The sequence below is a fragment of the Rhinolophus sinicus genome, chromosome 2 (assembly GCF_057876585.1).
Source record: "Rhinolophus sinicus isolate RSI-liver-muscle chromosome 2, RSI-T2T, whole genome shotgun sequence".
NCBI classification, from domain to species: domain Eukaryota; kingdom Metazoa; phylum Chordata; class Mammalia; order Chiroptera; family Rhinolophidae; genus Rhinolophus; species Rhinolophus sinicus.
Window position 1 is genome coordinate 69,009,338 of NC_142502.1, and position 24,706 is coordinate 69,034,043.

The 24,706-nt window shown below is 34.9% G+C and overlaps 1 protein-coding gene across 2 annotated transcripts in view; it reads left to right on the forward strand.

Moving 5' to 3' along the window:
* The window catches only part of LCA5 (lebercilin LCA5), a 42,638-nt gene extending 18,317 nt beyond the window's left edge, over window positions 1-24,321 (forward strand). For both annotated transcript variants that reach the window (XM_019729573.3, XM_074333222.2), the window contains exons 2-8: window positions 1,205-1,595; window positions 5,857-6,386; window positions 15,329-15,466; window positions 16,405-16,501; window positions 17,138-17,280; window positions 19,534-19,666; window positions 21,493-24,321. In XM_019729573.3, the coding sequence (XP_019585132.2) occupies window positions 1,397-1,595; window positions 5,857-6,386; window positions 15,329-15,466; window positions 16,405-16,501; window positions 17,138-17,280; window positions 19,534-19,666; window positions 21,493-22,352 (2,100 nt within the window). In that variant the 5' untranslated portion in view covers window positions 1,205-1,396 and the 3' untranslated portion in view covers window positions 22,353-24,321. The remainder of the gene's footprint in view (window positions 1-1,204; window positions 1,596-5,856; window positions 6,387-15,328; window positions 15,467-16,404; window positions 16,502-17,137; window positions 17,281-19,533; window positions 19,667-21,492) is intronic.
* Window positions 24,322-24,706: the final 385 nt, after the last annotated feature.

Consider the following 24,706-nt stretch of genomic DNA (forward strand, 5'->3'; position numbering starts at 1 on the left):
AAATATATTAAGAGAGGGATATAATAAAATCATCTAAAATTCATGTCTCAGCGAGACACTATTTTGGTGTATACGTATCCCTCGCTTTGCAGTTTTTTTCAGTTCCTGAGTTCAAATAGGAAGAATACTCAGCATTTTTCAGTGAATATGTGCAGTTCAGATCCTATTATATACACTAGGTTGAATATTTTCTTTACCATAATAATATAAACATTTTCCTTCTTAACATTTTTTGTAAACATTTCTAACAGCTGCGTGATATTATGTTGTATGGATTTTTACAACACTTTTAATTATTCCAGAATGGTTAGACATTTAAGTTGCTTCTTTAAAAAAAAAATGTATTGCATTAAACATTTACATATAATGTTTCCCCTATTTTAGGATTATGTTTTTGGTATCCATGAATGGAATTAGTAGATCAAAGGTTAAAAGCATAATTAAAGTTTTAATACATCTTGCCAACTTTATTTTCCAAAAATTCTATAGATCTTTTCTTGATAGCCACTCTGGCAGCATAGAGTGTTGTTTAGAAAAATCTTTGATAATTTGATAGGTTTAAAAATGGTATCTGAGGTTGAATATTTTTATGTGCCTATCATTTGTATTACCTGCTATGGGGTCTTAACATGTATTTTGCACATTTAACTTTTGGCCTCCTATTTTCTGTATGAGGTGGTATGAAGTAGTTATTTATATGTTAAGGATGGTAGTCATTTTTCTGTCATGTTGCAAGTGTTTTTCATCAAGTGTTTTAATTTGATTAATTTTTACATACTTTAGTTTTACATTTTTATGTAGTCAATCTTGGATATTTTTCTTTTAGCAAGAAGCTTGTTTACCACCCCCACCCCCTCAAAAAAAAAACAAAAACTAGTTATTTGATCATTATTCACTTGTTAAAATCAGCATTTGTATTTATTATAAATCTTGTAAGATTCAAGGGAGTCAAATTCAGATAACATTTATTCAATAGCAGTTATATGTCAGATATTTTACATATTCTCTAACTAGGCTATGATAATCTGTCTTTTCTCCAGATACTGTAAATAAGTGTGTGAAAATATAGATGAATTAAATTATAGTCTCTTTTTAAAATTGTTAGCAGTTTATTATTTTGCTTTTATTATCTTTCATTGTAATTAACTATTGAAATCTATTTTACAAAATATGATGAGTTTCCCTCCCCCTTCCTTAATTGTAGGGGTAAAAAGTGTATCTTTCGGTTGCTGATGTGAATTGTGAACTACAGATACGTAAAGAAGACAAATTGCATGGACATGAGTATTATCATCAGGATCTAAAGACTCTGAAGAATGCTCTTCAGGCTTGCTGTGGATTTTTCTGGAAAAAAGAATCTGTGAAATTATGTGAACAGTGACCATTTTTGAAAACCATGGGGGAAAGAGAAAGAAGTCCAGATACTGACCAAGAAAGTCAGGCAAGCAAACACCATTACTGTTATCGTTCATCTGATTATGAGACTACACCACAGTCTTCTGGCCGGTCATCGCTGGTCAATCCCTCTTCACCCACAAGCATTAAGGGAAAAAGTCCTAAAAGACAAATTTCAGAGAGCCAAGTGCATCACCAAGGTAAGCATTCTTTAAGAGTCCAGTAATTCTAGAAGACTCATTTTGAGTCCATAAGGAAAGCTTGCATGAATGAAACTCTTCTATTAGTATGTATATTGATACATGCATGTAAATGGGCTGCTTTGTATTTTGTGTAGGATATCTTTTTATAAATTTATATAAATATTGTTTATGGCACTGTGTGTTACCCTTTGTTATATTCAAAGTCATACTATATATAGGAGAAACAACCATAAATAAAGCTTCTCAGTTTGTTTTCTTCCTAAATGAATGCTTGTCTTGGGATTTCTGAGGCATGGTAAAGGCAGGAAGAAAACGTCACAAAATGTCTGTACCTTTCTTTGCCTTTATTTGTAAAATGTAAAAAGTAGTGAAAGGCATACAGTGGTTAAGGGGCATCTTTTTAGATTGAGTAAAATTACTTCTCCTAGGTAATGCAGTGCTTACTGCAAAAGTTCAAATTAAACCTGGAAATAGAATTTGGGATTTGAGACCACCAGTCTATTTTCTATTTAACTGTGTTATAATGGAAACAAGATTAATAATTAGAAATATTTTTTCTTGTTAAAATATAATGACATAGTCTGGAACTAGGTATTAATACATATTTGACTAGGTAATATTCTAGAAATCTCTTCTTCATTTTAAAAGTGAACCCTGGTCAAGTATACCCTGAGGTACTACTTAGTAACAAAATATGTAAGGACTACAAGTACACCATGGAAAAACAAGTTAAGGTAAATGAGATAGTTGTAGGGTGTGTTAATAAACTCACCACAGTTATAAGAGCAGTAGCTTAGAATGGTGAGAGTTTAGATTGCAAGGCAAGGAGTGTTAAAATTTGGATCTGAAAAGGAAAACGGGCCAGGTCGTGAAACACCTCGAATCCAGTGCTGATAATATATGGATTGTTTCTGTGGGGGAATAGTTAGCCACTGAAAAGACTTAAAAAGGGTATAATTAAATTTGCCTATATGAACTTTTACTTTGAAAAATAATATTTGCTTTTTAAAAATCTCCAAGAATACATGTTCCTTTAGAAAGCAACCTGTCATGGACCCCAATCTAGCTTTCCAGGGCTGTCCATACTTTTTAACAATTGGATGCTCTTTCTTTGTTTTTTGTTTTGTTTTGTTTTTTGTTTTTTGTGGTTTTTTTTTGCAAGTACAATGCTGGAGGTTTTTTGGTCTCTCCTTCCAAATCTGTCTCAGTGTGGGCATCTTGTTTTGATTTTGTGGTTGAGCGCATGATCTGATATTAAACCTTTGCTACGTAATTAAGAACAAACCGACCTTAGGCTTGAACCTTGGAAAATGCTTATTTATCCCCAAGAAATAATATACATACCTAGGGAATTATTGGTAGGAATACTTTAATTTTTCACTCCTTCCCCAGAAGCAATTTTAGAGGCCACCCAATTAAGGAGTCAGAACTTCTTAAGCCTTATCTTATTTGAGAAGATAATTGAGAAAAAGCTATGAAAAACAGTTCCAGCATCACCCAGAAAAATTTCAATTAATGTTTTCAATCTGACTTGTACAGTTTTCTGCTTTGCATTGTCTTTTGAACTAAAATCTGGTAATTTGTCTACCTTAGATCAAGCAACAGGACCAAACTGATACTTTTCCCTAAACACTAATTTCCCTTGGTTTAAATTGCAATCACCAGTGTAGACTAAACTAAGGAAAGAACAGATGTGATTAAAACAGCATTCTGAACACTTGAATTTGAAGATTTGCATGTTTGATAACCTAGTCTTCCCTTCTCCTTTTTATTTTCAGCATTTTACTATTTTTAAAAATAAAATTGCTGCTCTATCAGAAGTGATATGTATAATGATAAAATTTAATAATAGTTTATAGGTTATGCATGTTTGTATATTACATATTCTGTTGTTTTTAGGTTATACATGATTGTACATTACATATTTATCCTATTTCTTGTTTTATCAATAATATAAACATACTGAGTTTTTGGTAGATACATAGTTTATCTTTCCTATATGTTTTTTAAATAAGCCATATTGTTAACTCTTGGAGGAAGGAAAAAGCAGTATTTTCTCACCCTTGTTTTGGTGGTGACTTAAAGGGCAAGTGTAGAATGATATGTATGAGAATCCTCTTTCTTCTATCAGCAGTATATTTCATCTTGAGAGTTTTAAAAATGAAAATAAAAAAGGTAGCTGAAAGCTGGAAAATATTTTTGAGTTCAGGTTGAGTGTACTTTTATTAATTGGTTTGTAGTCATACAAATAGACTATGCTAAAAGTAAATGTTCAGATTTTTAGGATGTCAAAAAGCTGGTTGTGGAAGCCCTTTTTGTCTCAACTTGAATAGCTGAAGTAAAGTATCAGTGAAAAATTTTTATCCTGATTCTTACATAGGCTTTAATTTTTCAAATAAAACAAAATTCTATTTATAAGACGTATTTGCTGAGCTGTGTAACTTTATACATAAAAATCAGCTTTGGAATGATGATCATTCATCTTTATAGTCATTTTTATGTATAAAGTTTCTGTCATTCCAAGCGCTCAGTACATATTCCATAATAGCATATAGATACGAAAACTCTGTTAACTCAGTATATTGGGAAAGAAAATTGAGATGATGGACTCTCCAAATTAAAATTGGAGCATTGCTGTCCAATAGAAATATAATACAAGCCACACATGTAATTTTATGTTATCTGGTAACCACATTAGGAATAAAAACAGGTGAAATTAATTTTCATATATTTTAACACAACATAACCAAAATATCATTTCTAAATGTAGTGAATATAAAACATTGTGTGTGGGATATTCTGCACTTTTTTTTTGAACTAAGTGTTCGAATTCTAGTGTATGTGTTTCACAACTATAGAATATCTGTTTTGACTACCCATACTTCAAATATCTCAGTAGCCACATATGACGAGTGACTACTATCCTGAATAGCATAGTTTCAAAGTTGCAAGTACGTTTACCCACATCTCTTGTTTTTACCACTTCCTTTGAAGTATTCAAGTATTTATAGAGCTGGAATCCCAAATTAGTATACAATCAAAACACCTTCTATATAATCTTCCATCATTTTAATGAAACTTTATAATGCTAAGTTGTAAATACTGCTTATTATTCTTTGCTTGTCTATATAAGTATTCGTGGCTGGAGAGATGGGTAGGGAAAGGTTGGATTTTTCTAGGTTTTCTTTATTTTTTTAACTCTGGAATGCATTTTCTCCTTGAAAATGCAGCCACCTTGAAGATTAAAGTTCTTTATTCTCAACTGTGGCAGACATCTAGAACCCTCTTTTAAAGCTGTTCTGTGTATTGAGGCCTAAGTTTAATGAACTTTTAGTAAAAGTAGTAACATTCAAAATTTTTGTGAAATGTGATCTCATATGTACACTTTAAGGATGTCATGTTTATATTTTTAGGATGTAGTGTTTAGTTTTTATCTTGTTTTCGAATTGTCGGATGTTTTGATATGAACATCACAAAAAAAGCCCCTGAGAAAGCGTTTACAATCACATCTCTAAATGCTGAAGTGTTTTCCATTTTCAATCACTGATGAATGGGGTTGAGTTCTTATTACTGACAGAATGTTTGTGGAGAACTTTGTTTTACATGCATCCTTCATTCAGTCTTCACCATAACCTAATCATGTAGGTGGTATCCTCATTCTATGGATTAAGGAAAATAGGAAAGGTTTAGTTGAATTGCCCAAGGAGTTACTAATTGGTAAATCTGAGATCCAAACCCAAATCTTCTCACTGAACAACTTGCTATCGTCCTGTGTCCCCAAATAAAGAGTTCTAATTAATTTAGAGAAACATACATTTCCACATTTGAAATAATGATCCCAAGTATCTTCGCGCAAATGACTTGAATATCATGATGTTCTGCCCCATGTTTATTAGGTACCAAGCTAATGCTGATGATGCCCATATCGGATTCTGACTTGCCATCTGTTATAAAGTAGGAAATGGTAAAGCCTGATACTGCCATCTTTTAAAACAATGTAAAATGACTTCCTATAAACCATTAGTATATCATTTTGATGGATCAGAATATTCTTGACCTTTCCTAAAAGATTCCAGACCTTTCTTAATAAAAACATTATGTTAAGAGCTCTAAATAAAACCTGATATTTAACTAAATGCTGTAAAATCATATTTTAAGAAACAAAATAACTAAAGAGTATAATGGATCCACTTGTGTTACAATTAAAAATAATACTACATTTGGTACAGCTTTCACTTTATTACTGTTTCTTTTTTAGCCCCTAGGAAACCAAGTCCTAAGGGTCCACCAAACAGAAAGGGAGTCCGAGTGGGATTTCGTTCCCAGAGCCTCAATAGGGAGCCACCACGGAAAGATATTGATCTTGTTACAAAACGGGTTCTTTCTGCAAGACTGCTAAAAATCAATGAATTGCAGAATGAAGTAACTGAACTCCAGGTCAAGTTAGCTGAGCTGCTAAAAGAAAATAAGGCTTTGAAAAGGCTTCAGTACAGACAGGAGAAAGCCCTGAATAAGTTTGAAGATACAGAAAATGAAATCTCACAACTTATTGCTCGTCATAACAATGAGATTACAGCACTCAAAGAACGCTTAAGAAAATCTCAAGAGAAAGAACGGGCGACTGAGAAAAGGGTGAAAGATACGGAAGGCGAACTATTTAGGACAAAATTTTCCTTTCAGAAACTGAAAAAGATCTCTGAAGCTAGACACCTACCTGAACGAGATGATTTGGCAAAGAAACTAGTTACAGCAGAGTTAAAATTAGATGACACCGAGAGAAGAATTAAGGTAAAATTCCTACAGCTTCTAATTGTGCTGTTTTTTGTTGTTTTTCACTGGGCATTTGATGTGCTCTATTAAGACTGCTTATTGTAGTTTAGCATTTGCTTGGAAATGAAAACTTTTTTTTAGTATTATCTTTCAGAGTAAGAGATTAGGAAAAATTTAAGATTATATATTTAAGAGCAAAATGCAAAAAAATTGTATATTTTAATGGGCTACATGTTAATGGATAAATGTTTAATTCTGTGGATCATAGTCATTTTGGGGAAATACACTATTTGATTATCTGTTTCTCTAAAATTGAAAATGATACACTATAATAGCTATGGTCTATAAAACCGACATTTTGGGGCCCTTGTATAAGAAATGCCACATGAACAATACTTTGTTTTTTATTTCTTTGAACATTTGTGAAAGACATCTTTTGGGACAAGGTGTACCTCTAGTCCCCCAAATAAAAACTGATATGAGAGCTGGGGTTACTAGTCTGAGATTATAGCAAGTCCATTAAAAATATTTTTTATTTGAAATGAGAGAGGAAAAGAATACTACCCCATAACTATAACACAGAGAACTTATTATATTAGATACTACCTGCTATATATACCGGGAGTGCCAAAAGAATGTATATACATGACTTGTATTCATCTTTTGTTGTCAGTATATATTATTACAATTTTAATACAGTTTTTTCCTTTCTTAAAATGTGTAGACATTTTTGTGTACAGATATGTATCAAACAGAAGCCCTGAGTCAGGGCTTAGAGTTGCTTAGAATTTACAAGAAGTTTCGAAAGCAAAGGTAGGGAAAAAGTATGGGAATAATGCCTGCTGTGAGAGCTCTCTGAGCCAAGGGAAAGTCAAAACTATAAATAAGTGAATTATACTTTTTACAGTGTATTCGGTGTTTTTATACATGGTCTGTTTTTGATACATGGCTGAGAGTGCTTATCATAAATTGAGGTTGAATTTTATCAAATGCTTTTTCTGCATCTGTTGATATAATCATAAGATTTTTAGCCTTCATTTTGTTTATATGGTATATCACCTTAATTGATTTGAGGATATGACCCAGCCTTGCTTGTATCACTGGACTAAATCCCACTTGACCTAGTTATATGATCTTTTTAATGTATTGCTGAATTTGGTTTGCTAATACTTCGTTGAAGATTTTTGCGTCTATGTTCATCAAAAATATTGGCCTATAATTTTCTTTTTTGTACGGTTTTTGTCTGGTTTTGGCATCAGTATAACGCTGGCCTCATAAAATGAGCCTTCACACCTCTTCACTTTTTGGGAATAGTTTGAAAAGGATAGGTATTAGTTTTTCTTTGAATGTTTGGTAAAAATTCTGCTATGAAGCCATCTGGTCCAGGGCTTTTGTTCATTGGGAGTTTTTTGATTACTGATTTGATTTCATTCATAGTTATCAGTCTGTTCAGGTTTTCTGTTTCTATCTGATTGGTCCTCAGAAGATTGTGTGTTTCTAGGAATCACCCATTTCTTCCAGGTTGTTCAATTTGTTGGCATATAATTGTTTATTATTTCCTTACAATCCTTTGTATTTCTGTGGTGTCATTGCTGATTTTATTTATCTGGGCCTTCTCTTATTTTTTCTTGATGAACCTGGCTAAAGGTTTATTAATTTTGTTTATCGTTTCAAAGAACCAGCTCTCGGTATCATTGATACTTTGTTTTTTAAGACTGTTATTTCATTATTTCTGCTCTAATCTTTATTTCCTTCCTTCTACTCACTTTGGGCTGTTTGTTCTTTTTTCAGTTTTTTAGAGTGTAAGGTTAGATTGTTTGAGATTTTTCTTGTTTCTCGAGGGAGGCATGTATTGCTGTGTATTTCCCTCTTAGAACTGCTTTGGCATTGTCCCCTAGAGTTTGGGTCACTGTATATTCGTTTTCATTTGTCTCAAGGTATCTTTTGATTTCTTCCTTGATCTCGTTGTTAACCCATTCATGCTGTAGTAGCATGTTGTTTAGCCTTCATGAATTTCTGTGTTTTTTAGTTTTTTTCTTGTAATTGATTTCTAGTTTCATACCATTGTGACCGGAGAATATGCTTAATATGATTTCAATCTTCTTAAATATTGAAACTTGTTTTGTGGCCTAACATGGTCTATACTGGAAAGTGTTTCATGTGCATATGAATAGAATGTATATTCTGCTGCTTTATTGTGAAATGTTCTTTTAAAAATCAATTAAATCCATTTGAGCTGTTTCATTTAAGGCTACTGTTTCCTTGTTGATTTTCTGTCTGGATCTACCCATTGATGTCAACAGTGTGTTAAAACCCCGTACTAGGACTGTATCCTTTTGAACTCTCCCTTTATATCTAGAAATATTCGTTTTATATATTTAGGTTCTCCTACATTGGGTACATAGGTGTTCATGGAGTTACATCCTCTTGTTGGATTGATCCGTTTATTATTATAAAATGTCTTTCTTTGTTTCTTGCTACAGTCCTGTTTTAAAGTCTCTTTTGTCTCCTTTACTCATCCCTCAACATTTATCTTTGCCATTACTTTTTACTTCTTTAAAAAGTAAAAAGAGTTGGAGAGGCTGTGGAGAAAAAGGAACCCTCATACACTGTTGGTGGGAATGCAGACTGGTGCAGCCGTTACGGAAGGCAGTGTGGAGGTTCCTCAAAAAATTATGAATAGAATTACCATATGACCCAGCAATCCCTCTCCTGGGTATCTACCCAAAAAATCTGAAAGCATTTATAGATAAAGACACATGTGCTCCAATGTTCATTGCAGCTTTGTTTACGTTGGCCAAGACATGGAAACAACCAAAATGTCCTTCGATAGATGAATGGATAAAGAAGTTGTGGTATATATACACAATGGAATACTATTCGGCAATAAGAAAAGATGATATAGGAACATTTGTGACAACAGGATGGATCTTGAGAGTGTAATGCTGAGCGAAATAAGTCAGACAGAAAAAGCAGAGAACCATATGATTTCACTGATATGTGGTATATAAACCAAAATCAACAAAAGAACAAGACAAACAAATGAGAAACAAAAACTCATAGACACAGACAATAGTTTAGTGGTTACCAGAGGGTAAGGGGGGTGGGGGGTGGGAGATGAGGGTAAGGGGGATCGAATATATGGTGATGGAAGGAGAACTGACTCTGGGTGGTGAACACACAATGGTATTCATAGATGATATAATACAGAATTGTACACCTGAAATCTATGTAATTTTACTAACAATTGTCACCCCAATAAATTTAAAAAATAAATTAAAAAAAAAAAAAGTAAAAAGACAAAAACACTACCAAAAACCAGACAAAAACCCTACAAAAAAGAAAATTATAGGCCAGTATTTTTGATGAACATACAGGCATGTGTGTGTTTGTGTGAATCCCTTAATTTATGTTGTAATAACACATCTTCCTACATATGACTTTTAACCTTTGTACTAGCTTTATAATTGTTTATTCACTACTTTTACTGTTTGCCTTTGTCAGTGAGAATTTTTTTCTTTCCTATATTTTCTGATTCATACTTTTGATCTTTTCTGTTTTACTAAAGTCCTTTTAACATTTCTTGTAATACTGGTTTAGTGGTATTGAACTCCAGCATTTTTTTCATTTGGGAAACTCTTTATCTCTCCTTTGATACTAAATCATAGCCTTTCTGGGGATAGTAACGTTAGTTGTGCCAGTGCCTTCTCACTTGCAAAGTTTCTGTTAAAAAATCTGCTGATAATCTTATGGGGACTCTGTTGTATATCACTAACTGCTTTCCTCTTGCTACTTTTAATATTTTCTCTTTGTCTTTAAGCTTTGGCATTTTAATTATGATATGTCTCCATGTGGGCCTCTTTTGATTCTTCTTGTTTGGGACTCTACACTTCCTGCACTGTATGTGTATTTTCTTTGCCAGGTTAGGGAAGTTTTCTGTCATAATTGCTTCAAATAGGTTTAAATCCTGTATTCTCTCTCTTCTCCTTCTAGTGCTCCTAGGGTGCAAATGTCAGTACACTTAATGTTTCTCAGAGGTCCCTTAAACTGTACTCATTTTTTTTCAATTATTTTTTCTAGTTTTGCTGTTCTGATTTGGTGTTTTCTGCTACTTTGTCTTTCAGATCACTGATTTGATCCTCTGCTTTGTCTAATCTACTGTTCATTCCCTGTAATTTATTCTCCATTTCAGTTCTTGTGTTCATTTCTGAGTTTGTTTGTTTTTTATGATTTCCATCTCTTTGTTGAAGTTCTCATTGAATTCATGTATTCTTCCCCTAAATTTATTGAGCATCCCTTATAACCAGTGTTTTGAACTCTGTTATCTGGTAGATTGTTTGTCTCCATTTCAGTTAGTTAACTTTCTGGAGTTTTGTCCTGTTCTTGTATTTGGGACGTGTTTCTTTGTCTCCTCATTTTGTCTGTCTCCCTGTGTTTGTTTCTATGTATTAGGTAGATCTGCTGTATCTCCCAGGCTTGGCAGAGTGGCCTTATGTAGTAGGTGTCTTGTGAGACCCAGTGGTGCAGTGTCCCTCTTCACCTGAGCCAGGTGCTTCTGGGGTGTCCCTCCTGTTGTAACTGAGCCTTGATTGCTGACGGCACATCAGTAGGTAGGATTGACTCTCAGGCTGACTTGCTGTGAGTGCTGGCCATGACTACAGTGGACAAATTGTTCTGTAGGGTCTGATCCCATAGAGCAGGAGTCACTTTAGCAGGGCTTTGGTGCCAGTCGAGTCCACACTTTAAATGTGTCATTTGTGGAGCTGGTTGGGTTATGGTTTCATGGGGTCTGAATCCAGCCACCTTTGTGTTGGTTCTGGAGCCTCTAGAGAGGGTCTTCGTTACAGGACAATGTCAGCTACCATTTGTGTCTGGCTTGGGGCTACCTGGTGGGAAATATAAAATGATCTATGTTTGGTGTGGCTTGCAAGAGGCTATGTTGTGAACTGAGGCTGGCTGCCACTTGTGTCAGGTTGGGACCCTTTTGTGGGCATCGCTGTGTGATCTGAATCCAGCCACTACTTATGCCAGGCTTTTGGCCACTTAGTTGAAGCTGTTTTCCATGCCAACACTTGCTGCAGCTCAGGCCAGGCCTGGGAGTGCCACCTGATGGGAGTTACAATGCAAGTTGAGACTGGTTGGCACTTGTGCTGGGCTTGGGGCCACTTAGCAAGAAGTACAGAGTGTGCTGAGGCCAGCTGCTCCTTGTTTGGGGTTTGTGGACCTTTGACAGATTTTAGGAAAGTCTGCAGCATGAGCCAAGGCTGGCCACTGGTATGAAAAAGCCAGTAGGAGAGACTTGGGCCAAGCATGCAAGTTGGGTGGGGTGAGGTCTCAGTGAATCACCAGGGCAGGGTGAATGGTATTAGCCAGGGTAATGGAGAATGTAGATTTGGTTTCCACCTGTACCTGCTCGCTAGGTTGAGAGGAGCACTCAACAAAGGAAAATAGCTGCTGCCAGTACCTCCACCCCCAGAGAGAGCTTCCCTGACCCCGGCTCCCTCAGCCCTTGCCCTAAAACTAGTCAATTTAGTTTCTTCCCCTATGTTCCTGGTGCTTTTATCGCTGCTGCTCCTGCACTGGAGCCCAGAACAAATAAGTTTGTGAGTTCATGTGCAGGCTCCTCGACACAAAGGTGGCTGAATTCAAACCACATGAAAGCTACCCAACCAGCTCCATAAATGTCTCCAGCAGCCCTCTGTCTCACTCGAATGCAGTCTCTTGCTGATTTTCACAGTCAGATGTTGTGGGACTTCTCTTCCTGGCATTGGTGCCCTGGGGCAGGGGGCCCATTGTGGGGCTGGATTGCTCTTCATGGGGTACCTCTGCAGTTGATAGATTCCTCCGAATTCTTAATCGCTACACCATGGGTATGGGACCTACCCATCTGTGCCTACACTCCTCCTCCTAGTCTTGTCATAGCTCTTTTATATCCTTAGTTACAGGCCTTCTGTTTAGCTAGTCTTCAGGTGGTTCTCAGTGGTGGTGGTTGTATAATTTAGTTGTAATTTTGATGTGGTTGTGGGAGGTAAACACAGCAGTTAACATAATCTTCCATCTTGACTTCAAGTCTTTCTTCTGCTGATAGCAATTTATTTTCATTCACTTGTTAAGTTTCCATCTTTTTAGTCTCCTCATTTTATATTTTTAATATTACAAATTATCTCTTTGTTGTGGTTTCATTACCAAGTTATGGTAGCTATAGTTATTTTTTTTTTTCCATTGGGGAAGGGGAACAGGACTTTATTGGGGAACAGTGTGTACTTCCAGGACTTTTTTTCCAAGTCAAGTTGTTGTCCTTTCAATCTTAGTTGTGGAGGGTGCCGTTCAGTTTCAAATTGTCCTTTCAGTCTTAGTTGTGGAGGGCGCAGCTCAGCTCCAGGTCCAGTTGCCGTTTCTAGTTGCAGGGGGCGCAGCCCACCATCCCTTGTGGGAGTCAAACCGGCAACCTTGTGGTTGAGAGGACGCACTCCAACCAACTGAGCCGTTCGGGAGCTCAGCGGCAGCTCAGCTCAAGGTGCTGTGTTCAATCTTAGTTGCAAGGGGCGCTGCCCACCATCTCTTGCAAGACTTGAAGAATTGAACTGGCAGCCTTGTGGTTGAGAGCCTACTGGCCCCGGTGGGAATCGAACCGGCAGCCTTCGGAGTTAGGAGCATGGAGCTCTAACTGCCTGAGCCACAGGGCCGGCCCAGGCTATAGTTATTTTTAATGTTCTTTTCTTTTAAACTTTATGTTGTAACTGTTTAATACACTATTCTATAAAAGAGTTGTAGTTTTCTAATTCTATTTATCTCCTTAATCAGAATTTTGTGTACTGTCATCTTTTCATTTCAACTTGAAGGGCTCCTTTCAATATTTCTTATAAGGCAGGTCTAGTGGAGGTGAACTCCCTCTGCTTTTGTTTGTTTGGGAATGCCATATTTCTCCATATCTGAAATGTAACTGCTGGATAGAGTATTCTTGTCTGGCAATTTAAATCTTTTAATAGTTTGAATACGTCCTTCCAATCTCTCCTGGACTATAGAGTTTCTGCTGAGAAATATGCTCATAGCCTTATGTGGGTTACTTTGTAGGTTACTGGGGTTTTGTTTTGTTTCTCTCCAGTTGCCTTTAAAATGCTTTGTCATTGACTTTTTGACAGTTTTAATATAATGTGACTTAGAGGTATTTTTTGTCTTGAGATAATATGGTGTTTTATTAGCTTCATGGACTTGAATTTCCAGTTCCTTTCTCAGGTTCGAGAATTTCTCAGCAATTGTTTCTCTAAATAAGTCCTCTGCTCCCTTCTTCCTCTCTTCTCCTTTTGGTATATCCATTAATCTTAGGTTGGCTCTTTTAATGCAGTCTGACAGTTCTTGTAGGGTTTTTTCACTTTTAAAGAATCTTCTCTCTCCTCTTCCACCCGGATCATTTCTAAATTCTTAGCTACTAGTTCACTTATTCTCTCTTCCATCTGATCTACTCTATTTGCAGTGTTTTTTAATGCATTCTTCATATCTTTTGAGCTCTTTCGCTCCAGAATTTGTTTGGTTCTGTTTTAGAATTTCAATATCTTTGGTAAAGTACTTCTTCTAGCCATTAATTTTATTCCTGAAGTCATTGTATTGCCTTTCTGAATTTTCTTGAAGCTTGTTAAACTTCTTAAAATTATTTTGAATTCTTTACCAGTTAGATACAATATTCCATGTCTTTGGGTTTGGTTGCTAGAAAATTATCATTTTCTTTTTGTGATGCCATGTTACTGTAATTTTTCATTGTGTCTGATGAAAAGTGCCTCTGCTGCTGCATTTGAAGTAGTGAACACCTTTGTTTACTTGATTCTGACAATGCAACAGGTTCGTAATTAGGAGGCTTCCTCTTGTTTTCCAGAAGGTGGCAGGCACTATGGCACATGGTTTTGGTTTCTCTTACCAAAGCCGTCTCACTGCTGAAGTTGGGCGCTCATGCATAAAAAATAGTTAGCAGAGAAAAAACAGTGGTGGCAGTAGAGTGAGGGGAGGTATGTGCTTAACACTTGGGGTGCCCATGTAGGGGGATCCTCCGGTAGGGTGAATCCCAGAGGTACGTGGGTGGATCTCTTGCTGGAATCCTGGGGCATACAGTAGAAGATGTGTTCCTTCAGTTCTCTGGTCTGCCTTCTTCCTTTTCCTCTCGCTAGTTACTATGGTCTCTTCTCAGACAGAGAGCAACAGGTCCCTCCAGCCGCAGCATGCACAGCAGGGCCGACCCTTCCCTACCCCCGCCCTGCCACTCACCACCTTACCCACCTCTGCCGCCACCGCCACTCTCCTGGCTCTGCAGCCTGCTCTGAGATCCACTCCACCCACTTTCGGGTGTACAGATGGGTGGATCTCTGGGGTGTCCTGGTATGCTGTGCAGGGGCGTTTTTGTTCCCTTACAGATGTCTGATTAGTTTTAAATCAAAGGAGAGAGAAAAAGAGAATGACTCAAACCACCATGATACTGGCATCACCTAAAAGAAAATAATTTTAACCTAAATTCTTTCATAAGCTTCATAGAACGTGTCTGAATACTGTGGAAATGGCTGTTGTTTTTATTCAGAAACATTTTACAAGGTAATCTCTGCACCTTGAATAGTGCTGTGTAATTTTACACAGCTGTCTTGGTATCTCTTTGCCCAAACAGTGATTCTCAAAAACCCGTGTTTCTCATCACATCCTTTGGTTGTCTTTTGCTCCCAACTTAAATGACTATTCATATGCTTCAGGCAAATGCTTAAGAATTTATTTATAAGTCATTGTGAAAAACAAAAAAAGGAATAATAGGCTAAGTATGTTACTAAATTGTTGGTGAGTCTCTTTCCCAGTTTAGTTTATATTTACAAACACTGATCCAAACCTGATTTGTATGTCTACTGAAAAAGTCACTTTGATGCTAAGTACACTGTTTTACTGTTGAATTATTTTTAAGTACTATTTTTTATGTGTACACATCATAGGAACTATCAAAAAACCTTGAGCTGAGTACTAACAGTTTCCAACGACAGTTGCTTGCTGAAAGGAAACGGGCATGTGAGGCTCATGATGAAAATAAAGTTCTTCAAAAGGAGCTGCAACAGCTCTATCTCAAATTAAAGGTAAGCCCTTTATTTTAAATTGCAGTGTTTCTCTATAATATATGTTAGATGAAAACTCAATATTTTACAACACTGTTACTTTTCATATTTGTAAGTGGTACAGTGTCATTTACAAAATTATAATCTCTTTGGCACTTACAAAGAAAAGGTGTGTTAATATAATCAGTATAACACATATCAAAAATGAAACATTGAATACACTAATATGAATGATATAAATGAAATAAGTTATAAAACCCTGGAAGAAAATTATGTGAACTAGAGTTTTTCTGTGTTGTGTAGTTGAATAATCCAGTGTTTTTCCTCAGATAACTCCAGGATTAATCATTTAAAGTTATTTCAGATAATGCTCTTCATTTTCACAATGTTTAGAGGAAGCATTCAAATTAGTTAATTTTGTTAAAGCAGGTGTTCTTAATTCTATCCTGAGGTTATTGATGGGTTGAAGTTTTGTGTAAAATTTAGTGTTTATGCATTATCTTGTATAGAATTTTCACTTTGTTAATCAAATTGTCAGAGAAAGCTGTAGCCCCAAAATGGTCAAGAACACTTGTGTTTTTAAAAAGGTCTAGTTTTTAACTTGTTAATAATTCATAACCCACATTTGAGAGATACTAAATCTTTTGTCTCTGTGACTAAGCCTGTTAGGACAATACTACGTAGCTCTGTAAGTAGGAGTGGGTAGAAATGAATTTTGCCTTATTTGCTCTCATTTTTTGACTGCCAATATATAATGGACTTTGCAGGGAGAATCATTGCTCTACCGTACCCTAAGTGTCATAGAGACATTCCTTTCTATTGTTAGGTAGTTACTAAGGGAAGCTGAATTAGAAATATTCTAATTAGGTAAGTGAAGTACCAATTGACAAAGTGAGGATTTTGGTTTTGTTTTAAACAGAGACTCTGTACAGCCTTAATTGTATTGCGTTTGTTTTCAGGAAAAAGAGAGAGAACTGGATATAAAAAACATATATTCTAATCGTCTACCAAAGTCTTCTCCAAAGAAAGAAAAAGAAGTTATATCAAGAAAAAATGGTATAGTAGCTATTATTGTTGAAAAACATGTTGTAACTATTACTTATTAATAACAAAAATTCTGAAATGAAAGGCAAAGGGAAAAGAACTTACTGAAATGAATTTGTTTCCTTTAATCTATTGACAAGTTTAATATTTAATATTAATTTTTATGAAAACACATAAGCATACCCCAAACTAGAGATTTTAGTTTAATGAATCTTTATTTATGTCACCTAGCTTTAACAGTTATACATTTTACTAATTATGTTTCATCTAATTTTTTAGAGTATTTTAAAGCAAGTCCCAGCTATTTTATTTTACTCATAAATACTTTGGTATTGTTATGCATATCTACATTTTTTTAAAACAAAAGTATAATTTTCCTCTTCTGTGAATTACAAAAAGTTAGAAACATAAACTTTGTAAAAGCTTAATAGGACTTACCTGTAAGAATCGTCCTCAAGTTCAATAATTGCCAGTAAATCCTAGAAACAAAAATATAATGGTGAGTAGTCATGGAGCTGAACAAAACATGCATTATCTCACTTAGATGGTGAATATATATGTATATATATACACGCGTACCAGATGAATTCCATGTATCTTACCAATGTTCAATACAATTAGAAAATTCTTTTATAATTTCCATGGTAGCTGCATGCCAGAGTGATTTTATATACCAGTGTACAAAAGGAGTGCAAACCAGTGAAGACTTCAAGCTGGAAGAATTTCCTATTATACCACAAACAGTTATCTGTTATGAAAACAGATGGGAAGAACCTGAACGTCTTACTTTGGTGAGTTTAACAATATGATTAGGTACTAAACTCTAGGTTTGAAGTTATTCTTAAAACACAGTATCAAACATTTAAAAATTTCAGCAATGATTCAGCAATGATATAGTGCTATATCTGTAAATATGCAACTAGCCTTTTAAAGAAATAGAGATAACATCTGTGTATTTTATTAAATTCCTTTGGATTGACTGTAAGTTCACATTGCACCTTTCAGATGCTCAGAAAGGTTGATTGTACTGTGTCTAGTTGGAGGTTAAAGAGAAGAAAAATTTACTTTCTAAGTTTCTTACCTTATGTGCACCCAGATAGTCTCTAAAAATCCTCCTTTTAAGTTTCATAGCAAATTATAGTAGTTTTCAAATGATTTGTTAGAATTTGACTACATTTCATTTTTTTGGCCTCCTATATAAGAAAATTTTACAGGTTAGTTGAATGCTGAGCTAACTAATTGCGGTGGAATCTGATTTTATACCATTCAAATTAAGAGTGGCATTCAGGGGCGTGGGGCTGTGTGTTGGACCTTCATTTAAAAGGACTTATATTCTGAATACTGGAAAGTTCTTTTCTCTAAGAGGTTTTTCTCGTTAGTGTTTACAGTTTAAAATCCAAAGGAAAAAATGTGCCAGAGAGTCATCATATTTCTATATTTTTGTACCTTGTAAGTTTCCCAGTGACCTGTGATCTCTTCGTGTTGTATAAAACAAAGGATGGACTGATTTGGTTCCTGTGTGTACTCTAGTTTTTTATATGTTTATTTTGTTTTTGTTTTACAATCTAGACCAGTTAGCTGTGTCTGCTGTTTCTTTCTATATTTGCACTATCATTGAGATTAGATCATGTTAATCTGTCTTTTTGGAAAGGGAAAGTGTAGAATAGCAAAATAATTCTTTAAGAAAATAAAAAATATTTGGTCTTTATAGGTTTCAGCAGGAGGAGCGGTAACCTGATATGGTGAAAAGAGTATAGACTTGAATTTAAAGTTGCTTTTTAATTAAATTCTGGTTCTAACATTTTAGTTGTATGACTTCTTGGAGCCTCAATTTCCTAATTTGTAAAATGGGGGTGTGTTACCCTTCAGGATTGTGGTAATAACTAATCCTGAAGTTATAAAGCTCTTAAGATTGATCCTGCCATTTTAAAGGGCCTCAGCAAATGGGAGCTGTTACTTAAAGTACAGGCTAAGTTGCTATTGGAAAGAAACCCAGAATACAATTGCTCAAGCAAGATACGAGTTTCTTTCTCGTAATAGACTGAAGGTCAGTGGGTAGTCCAAGATAGGTGACAGCTTTGATCCATGGTAGTAATCCTCTGTCTTATCGCTCTTCCATGTTAAAGACTGTAGTCCTCTTTTATATGATTGGAACCGGCTCACCACCCCTATGAGAAGGAGAGGGCAAGCAGCTTTTGTTTTTATAAATACTTCCCTCTCTCACCCTGTTGGTCCTGTCTGGCTGCAAGGGAGGCTAGTAAATACAGTCTCCAGTTGAGCATCCCTATGCCCTGCTAAAACTCAAGGTATTCTGTAACAAAAAGGAAGAAGGGGAAGATAGATATACTAGGGGACAATGCTTTACTATACAAGTCTATTAATAATAGGTATTTTAATTTTGTTAAGAAAAATTACACGCGTGAAAGGGACCATAAGAAACAAGGAATTTGTTTTTATTTGACTTACATATTACAAAATTTATTAATTGAAGGCTTTGAGCCTAAAGGTATAAGCAAGATTCAAATCCTATTATAAACTTGAAAGATTCAGTGCAGTTGTTACTGCCTGTATTATATATTAGGTGGGTGCAAAAGTAATTGCAGTTTTTGCAATTTTTAACCTTTTAAATCGCAATTACTTTTGCACCAACCTAATAGTTCAACACCATCTCATAGTTGGTTAATACCTTTTTCTGGTTAACTGAATTAATCAGATTATGTTGTGAAATGTACAAGCAAGAATATTTCTGAAATTTGTCTTTTCAGAATTTCATGTGGGGTGTTGGCTTTGCTTTTGTTATATTGGTTCTGACATAATCCTATAAATGTTTCTTTAAAATTTTAGCTAAAGAAATAATCCAGTGTGCTTTTGAAACATCTTTCAGAGGAATGGTAATTTGTGACTTACTCATATATTAATTGAAAATTTGCTTTAATTTCTAACTTAGTTGATGTCATGCTTAATGGGAGATAAACTATGATATTTAAGTGGCTTCTTCCCCTTATTCTACATGTGAACTTCATTTTTTTAAAAATGTGTACTAGGACCTGAAGTCTCAAGAGAGAGGTGATCATGAAGAAGCAGGGATTCTAAATCCAGTATTGGAAAGAGAAGAAAAATGTGTTAAAGATCAAGGACTCCATGTCATAAAACAGGAGGTTGAGAAGCTGGAGGATGGTAAGCATTTGAGCATGTGATGAGTCAGCATCCCTTGGGAAAGAAAGGGTTAACATCCCCTAATATCTTTGAGGTGAAGAGTGAATTGGATTATAGAACAAAAATTAGGCAGAACAAGAAAAAATGGATACAGTGGCAAGGGGATACTCTATCAGGAATCACAAACATTTGAATGATGCTACTAAGGGAAAAAAAATGAAAACTGTAAGTCAGTTGCTATTTGGAGTTAGGGAATAAGGACAAGTCACCTATAGAAAGTTCAGATGAAGTGAAATTCAGATAAAGGGGAAAAAAACTCTTTGTGTATTAACTAAAGCTTCATGAGATACAACTGAAGTACAACCCTGTATTGGCTTGACCTTGAAACCCTAGTGTGTAGACCAGCTCTCAATGACCTGTGAGGTCCTGAATATGTTCTTATAATTTTTGTTTGGTTTTAATATGTAAAGTGAATCTTTAATGTGTTCAACCGTTAATGTGGAAGTTTGGTGAACCAATGCAGTTTCAGATACTGGAAATGAAGTTCAGGAATAAACTCATTTCCATCTGGATAAAATGTCTTAAAGGTATACCTGAAACTCTAATTCTTTGAATGTATTTTATTAGTTATATAGTAGCTGCTTGCAGAGAAATCCTTTTTTTTTCCCTTAAAGTTAACGGACCATAAAATCATGACCTAATTGTTACTTAGTGCATGTACATTTCTGTGTGTATATTTAAAATAATATAACAGTTGAAATAGAAGCTATATTTACATCACTATTGGCTAATGCACAAAGGGAGATGCTTTCACATGTTAAACTGTAGAACAGAAAATTAGGTGTTATATTCATTTCTGTCTAGGTACCAGAAAAGGAATAAAGTAATAGACTGTCACTTTTCTTTGTACTTTTTGGCTGATTTTTTCCTGGAGTCTATCTGGAATGATATCTGACATCAGTGAGAATGTATGCCATTTACTAAAATTACCAAATGCATAGTGTTCTTACATATTTTAATTAATTTTTTATTTGGAAATAATTTTAAAATTATAGCAAAGTGGCAATAATAGCCAAAGAACTGTTTAAGACTAGTTTGTATACCTCATGCCTGTACCCTAAAGTACTTCCATGTGTATTTCTCCAAAATAAGGACATTCTCTTATATCATTCCAGTATAGTTTTCAACCTCAGAAAATTAAATTTGATATCACACATTTCTCTAACCTGCTGTCCACATTACAGTTTTGTCAGCTGACACAGTATTGTCCTTTATAGCATTTTCTTATCTGGAACAGCTTCTCAGCCTTTTTAAAATATTTTGCGAGCTTAACATTACTGATAAATTCCAATTCCATTATTTTTAATAGAATGTTCCTCGTTTGGGGTTTATCTGACGTTTTCTGTTAATTAGATTCAGGTTAATGCATCTTCTGTCAGAATACTACATAAGTGATGTGTCTTTCTCAAGGTGTGACATCCAGAGGTTCAATTTATTTTTCAGTTTAAAATAAAAGTATTTTCTCCGTCCATCTCACTACCCTCCATTCAGTGTGCAGCACTGTATTGGGTATAAAAATTAGGCAGAGAACTTTTTTCCTCACCCTTAAATTGAAGAACAAATTTTTTTCTTTAAATGTGAATCTTAAATGCAATGTATATTAAGTATATTCTTTTTGAATACCAGAATATCAAGTATAGAAATAAAATTTATGGGGTCCATTTTTACTGTACTGATAATACCCAAATTACATAGACTGTTGTTTTGTAAAAGATGAGAGTTGAGGTTTCCTGTTTAAGAATATTGACTGCTATAAAATTTTATTTTATAAATTTGATTTCATACAGAATGGGAAAGAGAAGAACTTGCTAAAAGGCAAAAAGGAAAGATGTCTTTGCTGGAAAGAGAAGAAAAGCCAGCATTGGAAACTGGAAGATACCAAGTGGAAATGTACCAAATTCAAAATATTGATAAGTTGGAAGAAGAGGAAGAAGAAAGACTGAAAAGAGAACTGCTGCTCGCTAAACTGAATGAAATCAACAGAGAATTCCAAGATTCTCAGAACCTAAAATGTTTTCCCCTCCCATTGCTACCTAATTTGGAATCTAAACTGCACTCCCCAGAGAGAAGTCCCAAAACATACACATTCTCTGAATTCTCAGAGAGATTATTTAATGGGCATCATTTGCAAGACACTAGTCTTTTAACTACAAAAGGAGATGGTCAGAATCCAGGAAGTATTAGAAGCCCAGTGTCTCCAAATGAGCTTGCATTTGGCAGCTATGTGCCTTCATTTGCAAAAACATCAGGGAAGTCAAATTCATTTAGCCAAAAGAGTGGCCTTTGGGATTTCCAAAGAAATGGTATAGAGAAACTTTGTAAAGACAATGTAGATTTAACTACAAGAAAAGAGAAAAAAGCTAATCTGATGGAACAGCTATTTGGTGCCAGTGGCAGCAGCACCGTTTCCTCTAAAAGCAGTGACCTGAATTCTCCGGCTGCCAGCAAAGGAGACTTTGACCCTCCGAATTTTCTCCCTGGGGACAAAAGCAACAGGGACAGAGAACACAATGAAGATGGTTTTTTCCTCAGTGAAGGAAGAAGTTTTAATCCAAACAGACACCGATTAAAACATGCAAATAATAAACCAACAGTAAAAGCAGTTGATTCTGTAGAAGATGAAATTGAAGAAGTAGCACTGAGATGACTAGAGTATACATTTTTCCAATTGTAAATACGAAAATATTTTAATACAGTATTTATTATAAACATTAAAGCTTTTTAATATTAAAAAGTCCTTATTAAGGAATGATTTTTAATAAAGTGCAAATAAAAAGTAGATCATATCTAGTAGATTATAGCTAGTTTGCCAAGAATGAAGGAGGCTCTTTTGAATGAAACCAAAAATAGAGGTACGTATTACTTGGTTTTGACTTTTTACTTACAAATTTCAGGTTTTACCTCTTAAATCAGCTCTATAGGAAGTTTTACTCCATTGGAGTTCATACTTATTTTCTGTTTTTATCTTTATTTATGTGTATTTAGCTCAGTGAGGATATGACCAAAATTAGTCTTCCCGCTGATTATTGAGTGGAAATTAAGGGTGAGAGGCTCTGTGTTGGGAAGTGTAGGTCCCAGGTGATGGAGAATGGGTGCTACTTGGGAGCCTTGTCTTTTATGGGTTGCGGGGCAGGGCTCCCTTTTTTACATGGTAAGGCTGAGCTACTCTTAAGTGGAAGCAGTCACAATATGGGGACTGCCCATTCCTTTGGAAGGAACCAGAGTTAAACATGTTTCCCAATTACAAGTTTCATTAAATCACTTACCTACATCTGTGCTAATAACATGAGGTTGAATTCAGAAAGCGTTTGTTTGCATGTACGGTTCCTCTGACATGGTTCCCAGTGTAAACAGTAATTCCTTTCCTTGTTCTCCTACATTATTTTTGTCTAGGTGAGATTTCATATCAAATATATAGAATAGAAGAAATTTCATTCCAAGATAGAAACAATTTAGACTCAATTATGTTTCCAAAGGAACGTAACTTGGAAATTTTAATATGTACTATTAAGATTTGAACTTACTGTAAAACCAAAGAGACAATGATAATATCATACTATTGGATTTACAGGACTACTTCTGAGGCAACCTTGGTTAAATGTTGTAGAAATGGGACTTCTGCCTTGCTGTGCAGGTGGAGGTTTTTCTGTGGAAACGCATTGGGCTTTTGCTGTTTGTAGTGCACATCATCTACAAAGGACTTTATGACTTTGGATTACGCTGGGTATGACTGGTCTTTAAGAAGCAATAGTACATCACCAACCAAGGAGGGTTTTCTGTTAACACTGTTAAAATGAAGGGTGAAGATAGTGTGCCAGGGGAAGAACAAAAACGTGTAGATTGGCACTTATTCTAACGTGAGCTTTTTTTTCCCCCAAGAATTTACTATGTATTCACTCATAGTATGATTTCTAATGCCTACCGTACATACTGATGAGAACAGTAGAGTTACTGTTTTATCTTGAGTTCTTATAAATGCTTATTATTTAATATAATTTCATGATTATTTGACAAGACCTACCTGGTTAGGTCTCTAATAAAGATACAACAGCTGTCTTCTAAATTGTGTTCCTGTCATTTACTAGGAATCAAATCTCCCCAAAGTGCTAAACTATATTTAAAAAAAATTTAATAGATATGTTTATGTCTGATACAAATAAGCATTTAGTATGTAGCAAATCACTCTAATATATGTAAAACAATATTGTAGTGCAGTTCTTGATTAAATATTATGTAATGTTACTTTTGTTCATAGCTGCTAATTTCTCTGCCAAAAGTATTCTAATATTTAGGTTGTTTTGGTTTAAAGGCTTTTTAAAAAGCCTTTTAGTAAAGTTTTTTATTCAGGTCATTTTTATTACTCTTGCTTTTGTCTACTACCTGATGTTTTCTAGTCTCTTTAACTAGACGCAACAAGACAGAATTTTTAAATTTAAACCTAAAATTAAGTTATAGACTTAGAAGCATTATGGTGTGAAGCATTAAAATTGGAGTTTAAAATGTATAGAACAGGTTTTTATGAACAAACCTTAGAGAGTGAATCATTTTATTTTCAAAATGTCAAGTTAAATTTGCTGTTTGTACTCAACTCTTACTAATAAAAATTAAAAACATAATTATGACTCTGTTTGAATACCTTAGGTCACTTAGGAAATATATAGTGGAAACAGGACCGACCTGCAGGGTTAATTTTTATTTTATTATTCACCTTTTTTTTCTGTCCAGTATTTTTAGCTGAGGTAGATGAATTTGTCCTAAATCAGGGTAGACAGTATGCTAGTCTTATCACATAATTATAGTTTTTAATTAATCCTTTCAACCTTAATAGCTATCATAATGGTATATATTGTGAATATAAAAAAGGGTGGGGGTCAGGAGGATTAAATTGAATCATAAAATAAACTTATTTCATGGCTGACTTGCTATTTTTCTGATTCTCCTCTCCATCTCATTCAAATATACTACTGGTCTTCCTCGTTGGGTTTTAGTTGGGTATCTGCC